Genomic DNA, 15,588 nt, shown 5'->3' with positions numbered 1-15,588 from the left:
AAATTTCTTGATTGGAGGAATAAAGGCAGGATTTATCGTCTAGGTAAAAGTTAGCTAACACATCAGTTTCAAAACGTGAAACTTTTAAATAGAAGTCAAATTCAAGAAATCACTAAATTAAGCTCTCAAGTTGAATATAACTTTAGTTAATACCTCAAATTACAAATAGAACAAGTAAAATATGTATTTTTAATAAAAATTGAGTGATGATGGCATCATGGTTAGTAAAGAAAATATTCTTAGTTTTAGAGATGCATACCAAAATATGAAGATAGGTGAAATGATGTGTTGTCAAGGATTTTCTTTAAAATATTTCTGCAAAAAAGAAAAAAAAGCCCATCTTGTATGTATTGTATGTATTAACCTGGGAAAATGCCTGTAATATATTGTTATGGGCAAAAAAAAGTTGCTGGAAACAGGCAAAAGGTCCATCAATGGATGAACAGATAAGTTATGGTACATACGTACAATGGAATATTATTCAGCCATAAAAGAGAGTGAAAGTACATGCTACAATGTGGATGAACCTCAAAACGTTATGCTTAAGGAAGGAAGCCAGACACAGAGTCACATGTTGTATGACTCCATTTATATGAAATATCTAGAACAGATAAATCCTTAGAGACAAAAGGCAAATTGGTGGTTGCCAGGGACTGTGGGGAGAAAGAAATAAGGAGAAACTGATTAATGGGTAGGGGGTTTTACTTGGAGTAACAGAAGTGGTTTATAACTAGATAGAGGAAGGTTACAAGGTTGTAACAAAGGTTACAACATTGTAAATAAGTGTACTAAATGCAACTGAATTGTTCATTAAGATGGTTACCAGAGGGGAAGGGGGGAGGGAGGAGGGTGAAAGGGATAATTCGGTACATGTGTGTGGTGATGGGTTGTAATTAGTATTTTGGTGGTGAACATGATGTAATCTATGCAGAAATAGAAGTACAATGATGTACATCTGAAACTTTTACAATGTTATAAACCAATGTTACTGCAATAAACAAAAAATTAAAAAAAATAAAAAATAAAAATGAGTTGCCCCACAAAAAAAAAAAAAGATGGTTAGTTGTATATTATGGGAATTTCACCTCAATAAATTACTCAAAAAACAAGTTGCATACTAAAATGTACAGCATAATTCTTTTTCGTTAATAAAAGGTTTATAGTTAGATGGATAAATGTGTAGGTATGGAAATCAGTATAGAAATGAATCCCCAAATATAGGTAAAATCTCAGGAATGATGTACCAGGATGTAACAGTGGTAAAGAGGGTATTGGGAAGCATGGATGGTTTGGGAAGAAAGAGTACTTGAATTATGACTTTCTCTGTTATTTCAAATGGATATATGATTTTTATTTTTTGTTGTTTTTTAGTTATTTGTGAAATAAAATAGAAACACTTTTTAAAAAGTAATGACAGGGGCCGGCCCTGTGGCTCAGTGGTTAAGTGCGTGCGTGCCGCTACTGGAGTCCCGGGTTCGGATCCGGGTGCGCACCGACTCACCGCTTGTCCAGCCATGCTGAGGCGGCATCCCACATACAGCAACTAGCAGGATGTGCAACTATGACATACAGCTATCTACTTGGGCTTTGGGGAGAAAAAGAGAAAAAAAAGAGGAGGATTAGCAATAGATGTTAGCTCAGGGCCGGTCTTCCTCAGCAAAAAGAGGAGGATTGGCATGGATGTTAGCTCAGGGCTGATCTTCCTCACACACACACAAAAAAAGTAAGTGACAGATTCTAGTTTTCAGAGTGTGAAGAGGTAACTTGCTTATAGTAGATTCAGGGAGAAAAAATTTCTTTCAGTCTGCCAACAGCAAAACCATTAACTGTGAAGAACAGAGTGACTTAAAAGTGAATGTCAAAGAAATAATTAAACTCTACTTTATGTGAAAACATTCATCAATTCTACATTTCCTTAATAATCCTTCACGTGACATACAGGCTTAGCTGATCAGTGTAGTGGGCAGTAATGACCCATGGTTACTTATATATTATATACAATAAAAGGTTTAACGAGTGTTGAGATGTGACTGATCAGATTTTTACCAAATGTATATTAAGATTTAAAGAAAATATTAATATTCAGCCTTATTGCCCCACTCACTGAATTTAATTATATTTTAGCTTTCTAAAATCATTGCTAAAAAAGCGATTTCATCAAATTGTATTAGAGACATTTATGGTAATCTAGACCAAGAATCGGATACTGCTAGTTATAAATTATTATATATTTAAAGGCAATATGTGACTTTGTTGTCTTTACTTGAAATGGTTTTAACCTCTTTATGGCTTTGTCTTTTCAGTCACACTCATTTTGGAGGTTAGTTTTCAGTTTACAGTTTCAGCATAACTTTATGAACAAAGGCTGACTCTTGTCGTTACTAACAGTAGCTCCTTAATTACTCTGTGGGTAAAACTTGGATATTTTGTTGTGGATTGTGCTTTTAAAATTTAGATATTGCAAAATGTGTGTGGAATAGAAGCTCAATAAATTAATGGAAGCATTCTTTGATAGCTGGATACGTAAGGAGTTTTCACTTTTAAGTTAATGATATGGAAAAGGTTTTGTTTATTGGTCCGTTGACTTAAAGAGAATAGGATCAAATCTTTTCTTCTTGGTACCTAAACAATATTTTATTTCAGTATTTATCACTTGAAATAGAAGGGAATAGCAACAATTGGAAGGTGCTATATAATACCTGTTTAATTTCTGAAAAAAGTATTATTCTATGATATAACTGTCTTCCTTTCTTTCCCAAGTTTTTAGCTATATTCTAGAGGAGAAAAAGGGTAATAGTGATGCCATCTTTTACCTCATGCAATTTTTTATGAGCTTGAGACCCTACTACTTCTTTTTTACTGGGCTTTACTAAAAATCTGTCTGATCCTTTACTTCCTCACCTGTCAAACTCATAGAATAAGTACTATTATGAAGATCAAATGAGAGAGGGTTTAGATAAGTGTATTGTAACTACACTCTGCAAATGCTAGTTATTTATTATTCATTCTGTCGTTAGGCATCTCTTGTGTGCAGGGCATGCTTTAGACACAGGGGTTATAACAGTGAAAAAGACATTGTCCCCACTAGCAGAAGAGACAGACATGAAACAACTAAATGTGAGAATAGGAAAAGGGTCATTCCCATTCATTTTGCAAAGTATTTCCAAAATATTAAGAACTTCGTCATCTTTTTTTCTATTGTTGTAGACATAAATTAAAGAACTATTTTGTTCTCAAGTGTAAGATTTTGCATCTATGACAACCTTTGGAACTGTGTGGTGGGAATCTTGATACTTAACCATTGATTTTTGTGAAGACTAAACGTGAAAAAAATCATAGCTTTAGCAATGAGAAATTTCCCAAAGAAGAAACTATCCAAAATTGTTTCTTTAATTTTAGGGGTAGTGGCTGAACTAGAAAGTCAAAGATTATAAATTTATGCAATACCTGGTCATCAATCTATGGCCAAATATCAATGAAAAGTTTTGATTGATTAATCAGTTGGCTGTTCTGTCATGATTTCATCAGTCTGATCTGCTTCAGTTAAACTGTAAAAAAAAATATTATTTTGTTCATTAGTATGTAATAAACCTTTGAGTGGCTACAAATAGAGTGGAGCAGTGGTACAGACAATGCCAAAATAATTTACATTTTATTTTAAACCAGAATAATAATTTTTTTCAGCATCTGCTTTATTTTACCAAATACATTTTACTTTGACAAAAAAAACAATAATTGCTCACATTTGAATGGAACTTCTATGTTTTCAAAATGTTTTCATGTCCCTTATTTCACTTCGTCTTCAAAATGATGCAGGAAGATAATTAACATATTCTGCAAATATACTAACAAATAATAGATGGGCTTTGGAGGCTGACTCCAATTAATATTCAATCTAAAATAATCTACAGAGTAGATGGTAGAGGTATAAATAATTCTTTTTTCATTTAATATTAAATCTGTTTATGGCTTAACATTTATCCCCTTCAGATTCACTTTGGCTTAAAGCAAACTGGTTTTATATATTTATATAAATACAAATAATTTATCTACACGTAAATACAAATTATTTATGTCTGTTACTGCTTTCTTTTTTTTCATTCTAAGGTATCTCTATAGAATCTTCAGAAGTCTTCTCATTATGTGTATGTAGGGATTTCTCTCTGATTCTACCTGTTTTCTGATCTTTATCATAGAAAAATTTCAGAATTAAAGTCATGATTTATGCAACCACTTCCTATAATGTTAAAAAAGTCATGCCTATCTTTATATTTAAGTCCTTTCCTTTTTACATATGGATATGAGACTATAGTTTTTGAATGTTTGGATTAATTTGTCAAATTTTACTACATTTTATCATAAGTGACTTAAAAAACGCTGGTTAAATTCTTGTGCCTAATTCAGTTTATAACCTTTACCTCCATGAGCCTCCTGTTGTCAACCTCTACTTGACCTGATCTTGACCACTAGCGTATACTTACACTTAGGGCTCTAGAGCTCATCTAAATCCACTTCCTTCAAGGCTTGGCCCATTCTCATTCCTAATCAGCACTCCAACTGTGTTTGCTTTGCAGTATTTCTCTCAGTCCCAATTCCTTGCTAATAACCATGTCCCATTTGCTGCTTCCAGTCTAATGTTGATACCAGCTTTTCAAGAAATTGAATATTAGGATACAATAACAATACAAACTATTAATTTAACTTTTCAATAAAAAATCACTTTTGAGGGGCCGGCCCGGTGGCTTAGTGGTTAGCTTCACACACTCTGCTTTGGCGGCCCAGGGTTCGCAGGTTCGGGTCCCGCGTGCAGACCTATGCACTGCTTATCAAGCTATGCTGTGGCAGGCGTCCCACATATAAAGTAAAGGAAGATGGGCACAGATGTTAGCCCAGGGCCAATCTTCCTCAGCAAAAAGAGGATTGGCAACAGATGTTAGCTCAGGGCTAATCTTCCTCACCAAAAAAAAATTAAAAAAGCACTTTTGAGCATCAAGATCATCATTAGGAAAATCTTTTATCATTGTAAAACATTATAGATCAGAATGATATAAAAGAGTGGACTGAATTTGTATTGAGCATACCTTGAATTTGTTGGGCGGAAATTTGATTATTTGAATTTTGGATAAAGAACAGCATACTTGTGTATTGTATCTTTTAGGTATATGTAAATTATATTAAAATATTCAAAAGTTTTTATTTTTAATTTCCTCCTCTCTTCCTGGTCTTTTCAGTTGTTTGCTCTGTTAAATGTGATTCCGATTGAAATTCAGTTAAGACAAATACAAGTTTTGTAACAGGAATTGAAGGCCTTACCTGTTCAGTCCTTAATGTTCATTACCCATTGTTAGCTATTGGCATCTTCACATTTGTTCATTCTTAATGGACCAGGTAGTCTAATTAGATGAACAGCCACAATACCACCAACTGTTAAGTTTGAAATATAGAAATTGATATTCCATTCATCAGTTTCAAATTTGCCTTAAAGAGAGATTTTGAATATATATATTTAATTTTGAGTGCATAGGAATATTTTAATTGTTAATCCTCAGAATTATTTAAATCAACTGTTTTGTATCGATTAGATAATCAAGTCATAACTTCTTTCAGGAATGTTATCTAATACATTTGTTTCATCATATGGTTTATGGTGAATGTCTGTATAAGAGCATTTAGGAGAGAAGGCACTTTGAATTTTAAAATTCTGTAATTGAGATGATGCTATAAAATATGCCAATTTTCATTTCATGCCTAAGAAAATTAACAGTGTAGCTGTGTTGGTGAGGGTGTTGGCATAAAGAGTGAAATTAGGACCTCTGACCAGTTTTATATTATTTAAGCTATTTCATTTCACCTCTTTGGTATTTTATACCCCCTGGACGTAGAAGTACCATGATCCTCTCTAAAATATAGCTATGTACTCAGTCTGCGCCAGGCTGTGTGCTATGCTCTGGGGATACAAAGAGCAAGATAATCCTTGCCCTTGAGAAATTCCCAATCCGGCAGAGGTGGCAAACAAGTAAACACAACACACATGTACAGTCATGTGCTGCGTGATGACGTTTCTGTCAATGACAGATCGCATATATGATGGTGGTCCCATAAGGGACCATAGTAGCATATACAGCCTAGGTGTGTAGTAGGCTATACCATCTAGGTTTGGTTAAGTACACCATGATATTCTTTACAACGACGATATTGCCTAATGATGCATTTCTCAGATTGTATCCCCATCGTTAAGCGATGTATGACTGTATATATGGCTGTGGGACCACAGAAATGGACACCTAAGTTGTTTTCCTATGCGAATTTACACTGTACTAAGTTGACTCTTAAAGATGGGTGGAATAATTAGCAAGGCAAAAAGGAGGGGAAAGGTTTTCTAGGTAGAGACAGCCGTATGTATTTAGTTATCCACACAAAGTTTCTATTTTTATAGGTCAGAACGTTTAAATATTATTTCATAGGTTCAAACTAATGTGAAGGGTGGTCACAGGTACCAGATTATAAAAGATTGTGTATTCCTGACTAAAAATACATATCTAGCCCTATTTCATATTACAGCAATTAATAAGAGAAACTTGTAGATGTGAATCTCAAAATCAAGCTGATGAGACAGAGTGAGGGAGAAACTTTTTTGGATAATATATATTGGATTATTCATAACATGATTTCTCATCAATAGTGTCAATAAAGAGCTATAATTAGTAGTATTGACACTAATGGCAGCACTAGTCCATAGAAATGTATTTTCTAAAAACAGCTTATTTTTTAAAGCAAAACTTTTAAATTTTCTCTTCTGTATTTTGATCACTATACACCCATTCTTATCTGAAATACAATATTCAAAACATAATTAACCTTTTTATCAATGGTTAAGAGTTACTGTGAGCACCAGTTTTTGTGTGCTTTAATATAGTGTTGCAGTTCGTTGTTATTGGTGTGTGAGGAACTATTTGACCCAACAGACTTGCCTTTAGATTGTTTACCTTTTATTCTTTTGATTTTTATGTCATTGATCACTTAAGGGAGCCTGATGAGTCTAATCTGCTGAATTATTTTACATTTAGCTTTCTGATTAAGAGATTGAGGGATGGAAAATGAAGTGCCTGAGCTTTTATATACAGCTGTTTCCTGTATTTCTTTATTTAATTTTGGGTTCATGGATGAAGTTTGAGTAGTTAAAGGTTAATGTAAGTCCAAATAAGTAGAAGTGTTTGTAAATTAAGATTTTTTTTGTTACCAATTTATTAAATTCGTGTTATTTCTAACTCCTGAGTATTGGTAATCATCACTAATTTGTGTCTTTAATATTGGGGATGACTCAAAGGAATTGGACTCTCTCAATTTGGAACTTTTACATAGAATCTACTAGATTAATCCATCCAAAACTAAGGCTGAAGTCCTCATTCTGTAATAAGGAGTAGGACAAACCACCATTTATTTATCAGATTTAAATTTAGATGTCTACAAATTGCCTAGGTCACAGGCAACTAAGCCATTTAGATATTACATCTACTTTCATTGGTTCCGTGTCCAACACGGTGCCTTGCAATACTTTCAGGTATCTATTATTCTTTGGTTATTGTGGTTTCCCCTATGGAGCTTCTCCTAGTTTCTAGAAACTTGCTCAGTTGAGTTTCCAGGATAAATTTTTCATTTTCAAGTGAATAGAGTCAGTGAAAATTTATCCTGACTCCTTTGATGTTTCTAATTTTCCAGATAATCAAAAGACCAGGTAACATGTAAAATAAAAAAACCTTTGGCAGGTAGCCTGTAATATATAAGCAGTCCACAGGCAAATGGTAATGGGAAAACTTTGAAATATGCCATCAAGTCATGGCATTGTCTCATTTAAGTTTTTATAAAAGTTGCAGTTTTTTGTACAAATGCAAAAATATAAAAACCTCTGTGTACAGATTAAATGTATTTAAGTAGCATATTTTGTTTATTCCTTGATATTCTGTTAAAGATGTTTGATTTTCATATCTTAATCTTTACTTGTTTTAAACAGTAAGAAACATTCAGTCTGATGCTGGTAAGGTACATAAGTTGTTTCTTCTCCAGAGTGAAGTCACCCTGCTGAGAAATGAAGTGGCACAGCTGAAACAGCTTCTTCTGGCTCATAAAGATTGCCCTGTAACCGCCATGCAGAAGAAATCTGGCTATCATAGTGAGTAATGTTCCATTACCTATAGCCTCAGGCTACATCAGTGACATACTGCCAGAATGAACCAAGCTACCATTAAAACAATGGAGACTGCAGCTCTAATATTTAATATTAAATATCAGAACTTCTGCAAGGTTACTGTGGAATAGGGGGTATACTTAGAATCTAGAGAGTTTTTTAATTTTCCTGTTTCTAGCATTTTTTTAGGGATTACTATAAATCAACAAAATGTGTTAGTTAATAATTTAAAGTGTATTGTAAGTACTGATGATATTTTGTTTATCTTCCCGGAGTAACACTTTATCTTCGATTGACAGGGTGAAACACTACTTCTTTTCCAGCCTCCAATCAGTAATGATTTTTTTTAATCAAGTGTCTTCACTCAATAATATATAGTATCTGGGGCCGGCCCTGTGGCTTGGTGGTTAAGTGCGCGCGCTGCAATGCTGGCGGCCCGGGTTCGGATCCCGGGTGCGCATTGAGGCACCACTTCTCCGTCCATCCTGAGGCCGAGTCCCACATGCCGCAACTAGAAGGATGTGCAGCTATGACATACAACTGTCTGCTGGGGCTTTGGGGGGAAAAAATAAAATAAATAAAATCTTTTAAAAAAAAAAAAAAATAAATAATATATAGTATCTGTTTACAATATCAGATCCTATTGTTTTTTCTTAGATATCAGCATTGTGTGATTTTTTTATTGTAGGGAACCTTTATATTGAGTCTTCTAGTCATAAAAATGCTAAAATAGAACAGTATTTAAATTATCTACTTGTAAGTTTCCTCATAAATGTTTTCCCCAAAAATGAGATTCTTCTATTTTCAGCATTTTAGAGGTTAATTGTGCTTTTTCCTTCTTGTAATGTCCTTTTTTGATAAGATGCACAATGTTGGAACCAGCTGTTACTCTTGAATAAATGGCCAATTTTGTCCATCGTACACAAATTTGTAACAAATAACAGAGCTGGGAATGCATTAGGCAACATTCATAATATATAACCCACAGCTTTCATTTTCATGATTTAGTGATATTTCAGGATATTTGTAAATGTGAAGATTGTTTCAACCATATGTATCCACTTCATTTTAATTTACCAGTGTCAGTAATTCAAAAGAAAAACATTTTCTATTGGATGCAAACAGTTCCTCAGGTGCTTACAATAAAACTTAATGGCCACCATCTTTACTTGTAGTCATTGTAAGCAGTTTCATCAGAATGGGCAATATTTTTTAATTTAAAAGATTCAGTAGATTTAGCAACTCTCTATTGCCATATATATTTAGAACATTGATTTTTGTCAGTTTTGAGCAAATAAATCTCAGTCCTTTGATATCTAGTCATTTTGACAGGATGGTGAAACACATTGTGGAGTAAATTGGAACCATATAGAAATATGTTTGGGGTTTGTATTAACAATGATTGCTGCAGGGATGAGGCCATTATGGCTCCCATCTGACTTAACAACATAATTTCCTATAGAAGCTACTGAGTTCAGCATTATGCATACATGATTTTCTTAACAAGAGAGCTCTCTTAAATTTTGATAGTTCAGAAAGACATATACAAATGATTCTATAAAATCAGAAGGAAAATTAACTCTTAAGTTGCATTTAGTTAAAAATTATCTGCAATTTTTTAATCTTAGATAATTCATTGGATAATTCCAACAATTTTATCTCTATTACCAGGCAGTATATGCTCAGCAAATGCAAGCGATTTCTACTAGGTTGTGAGAATGCAAGAAATGAATTAGACATTTTTGGGTTTTGGAACTATTCCTACCTTTTTTCCTGTCTAGTCATCTAGGTAATCAAATTGACTGAAGTTTAGAGTATAGTTCTAGCATAAAATTACTTCTCTTCAGCTTTTGGGAGATAATTGGATTTTGTAGAAATTTTAAAGTAATTTCTATTTTCAAATTTGAAGTTTTTGGAAAAAATCTGACTTCTCTGTTGTTTAATAGTCAAGGTAAATATAGAGATTGACGAAGTGATATAGAGATTGACGAAGTGAGTATTTAAATCTTGGAGAAAATATGGGGAAATTCACAGATACCTAACACTATTCATCATGTTGTAGCACACAGCAGTTGCTAATGGTGGTGAACTATAAAACTAATTAACTCTGTCAAAACATTTGTGAAAGAAGACTAAGGTTTAGTAGAAATTAAAGATTATTACAAAATCTTGCTGGTAAAGGTGACAGTATAAAGTCACACCATATTAGGGTTTCCATTTTAACACTGAAAGTCATTCGTCTTAGGAATCCCCTCAGTCATGGGAAAACTGTGACAAATAGTCACCTTAACAGTCAAATAGTATAAAACATGAATGAAAATATGAATACATTTTTAATGGTTGGGTTCCATGAAGAATAAAGCATAAGAGTGATTTTATTGCCATTAATTCCTATTATCCAAATCTCTGGGCATAATTAAAATTTTATTATTATAGTTGTTTCTATAATCATAAGTGGGAAGGAAAGCTTCTTGGGCCCTAAATGTAATGGAGAGCTTTATATTTTCATTAATGAAAATATGCATAAACATAGAGAACTTCAGAGAGAGGGAATTGTCAAACAGCTGGTTTCTTTTAGCTTAAGTAGGGCTGAAAATGGCTCTTGGAGTGCGGTAAGATCTTTCTTTCTAGTGCTTGTGATTATACTAGTAATTTTCTTCCCTCACCTTCTAGAAGTGGACATAGGTGCAGATATATCACATTATAAAGGTATTTTATATATAAAATGTCTAGTTACATAATTTATAAGTGATTACCTGATTCTTTGTACAGGCTGAAGATTTGTCCCTTACAATTTTCTGTTTCATTTTGAGTCATTGCCTCAGCTATATTTTTAGATTTCCGTATTCCACTCATCACAGTTCAGCCTCTTTATTTTTGAAGCTGGTGTATCCCTAGAACTTAAACATTGAGAGAAAGGTCAGTTTGTTGTCCTCTTGAAGAATAGTGGTGAATGTATTCTTGCCAGTTAATCTGTCACTGCCAGTGTTTTCTTTTCTTTGAACATGTAACTATTGTATTGGCTATTTAACTGAATTGTAAATATTTTATAACATTCATTATTGCTTGATCAGAAAAATATTCTTTCTTCTTTATATAATTTTAAAAGGATTACTGATTCTGATTTTTTTTGTTATTTCTTGAGGTCAAATTTTTATCCAGGGGTATGGTTTTGCATTTATAGCAGATGTATAGAGAAGATGGGATTCTGTCTCATTAATATATTTTAAAACTGCTTTTCAAAAATGCACAGATTTGAGGCAAATGTGTCAAAATTCTGTGAGAACTACTATATTTCAGAAAACCCTCAAAATGAGGAGTTTTCTTTGAACTAAAGTGATGTTTGCCAGGTTCCTCCTCCTTCATCTCCTACCATTCAGATCATGGGATAAGGCCTGCTTCATAGAGTCCACAGTCTGTTAATAATTGACTCTCAGAATAGGCAGCTGGCCATCAGTAAGCAGGCCGGTATGCATTCTCAGATTTGATAGAAAGCCTGCTTATTGTCACTTCTAAACACTAAATAAAAATTATTTTAATGCCAAGTGAAAAAGGTGCAAAAGAATGCATCCAGTTTGATACTGTTTTTAGAACGTTAAAAAATAAAGCTAAATGATATTGTTCAGGGATACATACCTATTTGGTAAAACTTCAAAGAAAAAACAAGCAAATGGTTAAAGAGATGTCAGAATGGTGATTACCTTTTAGCGAGCAGAGGAGCCTCTGGGAAGCATCAGTGTTATTGGCAGTCTCCTCAGGTTGGGGACTGGGTTCACAGGTGTTCATGTTATCGTTGTGTCTCGTAACTTACTTACACTATAACTATGTGTGTGTGTTGTGCATATCAAATTTTTTACTAAATGAAATTACTAGATTCTATTCTGTTAAAATAAGATATAGAAGATACATTGTTCAAGCCTAAAAATTGTTAGATTTATTTTCATAAATATTTAGAATGCCCTTTCCTGAATATCTTTTCAATTGCAGTGTCCAGAGTTTTACATGGATTTTTATTTGAATCCCAATTAATTCTTGCAACTACAACAGCTGGTGGCATTTAGATTCTAAATATTGCTTATTCTCATGTGTATGCATCATTAGAATCAGGTGTTGTAATCATCCATTGCTGAAGTAGATGGAAAGTCAGCCAGAATAAATATAGTTCTGGAAAATGCAGAGGGAATAATTTGAAGATATAATTTGTATGTAAGAATTCATTTTGGTTATGCATGTGGTTATAAATTTTTTTATCTTTTAATAAGAATGGCATGTAGGCAAACAGACTGGTTTTGTTAAATGGGTTGCTTGATAAGTTTTATTATATCTGTAAGAGGCTATCTCCCAAATTCCTACCCCATTTTCTTTCTTAACACTGTTTAGCAAAATTTCTTCAGCTCTGTTCTGTGAGGCACTGAGCACCCAGATGTTTCCATGTGCATGGTTGTGCCTTCATTTGACCTGTCGCAGGTAAAATTGAGTACTTCATGACTTACAGCCGCCTTTCAGTTACTCAATTCCGGTCATACCGACTTATCTCAATAACTGGTTTTGTAAAATACCTTCTAACTTTTTACTCTGTATATTGACTCAACCTACTGATACATTCTTAGATATTTTAAGAAACTGAGTAATTTTTCTGTTTTCCACTCAGCTGCTGATAAAGATGATAGTTCAGAAGACCTGTCAGTGCCGAGTAGCCCACATGCTGAAGCGATACAGCATAGTTCTGTCAGCACATCCAATGGAGTCAGTTCAACCTCCAAGGCAGAGGCTGTAGCCACATCAGTCCTCACGCAGATGGCGGACCAGAGTACAGAGCCGGCGCTTTCGCAGATTGTTATGGCTCCTTCCTCCCAGTCACAGCCCTCAGGAAGTTGATTAAAATCCTGCAGTGCAGCAGTTTTAGATACTCATTAGTGACTTCAAAGGGAAATCAAGGAAAGACCAGTTTCCATTTATGCGAAATCTGTGGTTGTAAATTTTTTTTTTACTTGAAATTAAATTTGGCTCTAAAGTTGGTGTAGCAGCAGTTGATGATCAGACTGAACAACAGTTTTTAGTCTCTGGAAAAAGACTGATTTTGCTTTTTTTTTTTATAAATATTGTTAGATTTATTAATTTTTCTGTGCTCAATGTGTAAATTGTATTATAATTCATTGTGGTTTATTTCACTTTTAATTTGGTGGTGTTTTAATAAATGGGGGTGTTACTGAATCTCTTTTCCCACTTCCATTTCTTTTGACCACCTCTTAACCCTCAACTGTGATGGTAGTAGTATTATATCATTTAAACCAAAGTTCTGCATAGTCCCTGTTGACTTTGTCATGTTAACAAGGTCATAAAGCACTAGCCAGAGAAAGATAGAAATTTGCTTTTAATCTTTTTGCCTTTTATTTTGCACCTTATGCAAAAGGAAGAACATTAGAGAACACTTTTTAAGTGAGTGAAACATGGTAAAAGACATACAGTGCTTTTATGCACACTCAAACTAAATCAAGATCGTTAGTAGTGCATTTTCTTTAAGATTTTAAGTAGGCATAAATTTTTGAAATCCTTTATCACTTCAAAAATGACTATTTTTCAAGTCTTAAATTCAGTATTTTAAACCCTATGTTTTGAGGCTAATATGAAATTATATAATGTATGATACAGGGTTATCAGATATCTAATAACTTTTTGAAATTAGGTGGTTGTTTGTTTTTTTGTGGATTTCAGGTTACAAACTGAGAAGTTTATGCTTAATCAAGTATGGTATGGTTGCCAGAAAAGCCTAAAAATTACTACTTAGAAAATTTAAGACTGTTTACCCCCATTGTCTTGTACTTGCAAGCTAACTTGTACTTATTCTTGTGAAAGCACTGTCATCTTTTAGTAGCGAATTTTGATAACGTTTCTCGTGGGAAAAAAATCAGTATCTATCTTTAGAACAATGTAATTATAATGTGGGAAGCAAGAGTGAATGAGAGAGTGTATGTATGTCCGTGTGTGTGTGTGTCTTTCAATAGTTCATGCCAGCAATCTTTGCTTGAATGTTTAAGATGCCTTCAGTGTGATGCTGGCCAATAGATGATTGCAATTTAAAATGTCATTACTGTGCAGGCTTGGATAACTAACATTCCATGATGTAGTTTGTTTCTGATGAGATGATTGTAGGTACACTTTTCTCATTATCCAATCATCTGTGGGATACTGAGTTTTCTAATGTGCCATTATCTATTTTTATTCTGCAATTATGTTCAAAATACAGTACAATATTTTAAAATAGACTAAATTGTTAAAAATAAAAAAGTAGTAGGTGTGTGTAAGGAAACTTTGTAAAATAGTTATGAGTCCTACCCAGTAGCAACTTCTGGCATTCAAGCAGGATTCCATTATGTAAATATCTGTAATGCATTTATAATAAGTTGTGTAGTTCTGCAACCATACTACACTATTTGCTAAAGTCTCAGTGCCATCTCCTAATGAGACTGACATTTAAAAGACCTATATGGAATATCCTTGATAATTCAGGGAAATAGCCCACCTGCCTAAGTTCCAAACTGGGAAACATTCAAATTATACAAATGACATTTCAGGACTTTTAAGTATGAAGAGAATAGGAATTTTATTGTTTGGCTTATTGAAAATGAGAGCATTTTTAGTTGATAATTCTACTCTAAAATTTTTTTATTTTTTAACTGATTTTATAATTTTAAAGTAATCAATTTCTAATTATGATTTTGCCATAGTTATGCTAAGGAGTTGATCTCAAAGGCACAAAATATGAATTCTGCAAGAAGGCTATTTTTTATTGTAGTTTGGATGGGTTAGGAATAAATAGCCTCAATTTTTCACCTTCCTAAGTCCTTCAGTGCATTTTTCTTTCATTTTATTATTTATGCAAGTTAAAGTTCTTTGGTAACAGGAATTCTTGCAACTGTAAAATAAAACTACATAGATGTAAGAAGTCATGTAAACGGTTAATGAGCTTACCAAGGTTAGCAAAACTTTCATTGTAAATCAGTCTGTACTCAGCAAATAAAAATCATTATTAGTTGTATAAACACAAATTCCATTTTGACTTTCAGAATGTCACACTACTTCTGTACCTAGCATTTTGAGTCCTTATATTTGCAATGTTACACAAACTGTACTATTTTCTTTTATGTGCAGTTTGCATGAGTAAACCATCAGAGAATAAATTCTATCTTTAAATTATGTTCATAATTTGCTTGTTCTTAACCTATCTTTCGTAAAGTAACATCACCTGATAATATGTTTTTTTCCTAAAAGGGCATTTATCACCTGAGACTTTCTATTTCTGTAGTAAAATTCATTCCTTCTCAGAGACCTTTTAACTGCAGGGTGCTCAGGCCTTGTTCCTCTTTGCATTCACCTTAAGCCCCACTCATATACAATGAAAC

At 33.4% G+C, this 15,588-nt stretch overlaps 1 protein-coding gene across 1 annotated transcript in view; it reads left to right on the top strand.

Moving 5' to 3' along the window:
- ATF2 (activating transcription factor 2) overlaps nt 1-15,382 on the top strand; it is an 84,172-nt gene extending 68,790 nt beyond the window's left edge. The window contains 3 exon segments of the mRNA XM_087435411.1: nt 8,065-8,170; nt 12,837-13,042; nt 13,044-15,382. Coding sequence (XP_087291537.1) covers nt 8,065-8,170; nt 12,837-13,042; nt 13,044-13,067 — 336 coding nt within the window. The 3' untranslated portion in view covers nt 13,068-15,382.
- Nucleotides 15,383-15,588: the final 206 nt, after the last annotated feature.

Source organism: Ceratotherium simum, chromosome 9 (genome assembly GCF_057802395.1).
Source record: "Ceratotherium simum simum isolate JZ-2026a chromosome 9, ASM5780239v1, whole genome shotgun sequence".
NCBI classification, from domain to species: domain Eukaryota; kingdom Metazoa; phylum Chordata; class Mammalia; order Perissodactyla; family Rhinocerotidae; genus Ceratotherium; species Ceratotherium simum.
The sequence above is the reverse complement of the archived record's forward strand: the minus strand, read 5'-3'. Positions and strand labels throughout refer to the sequence as shown.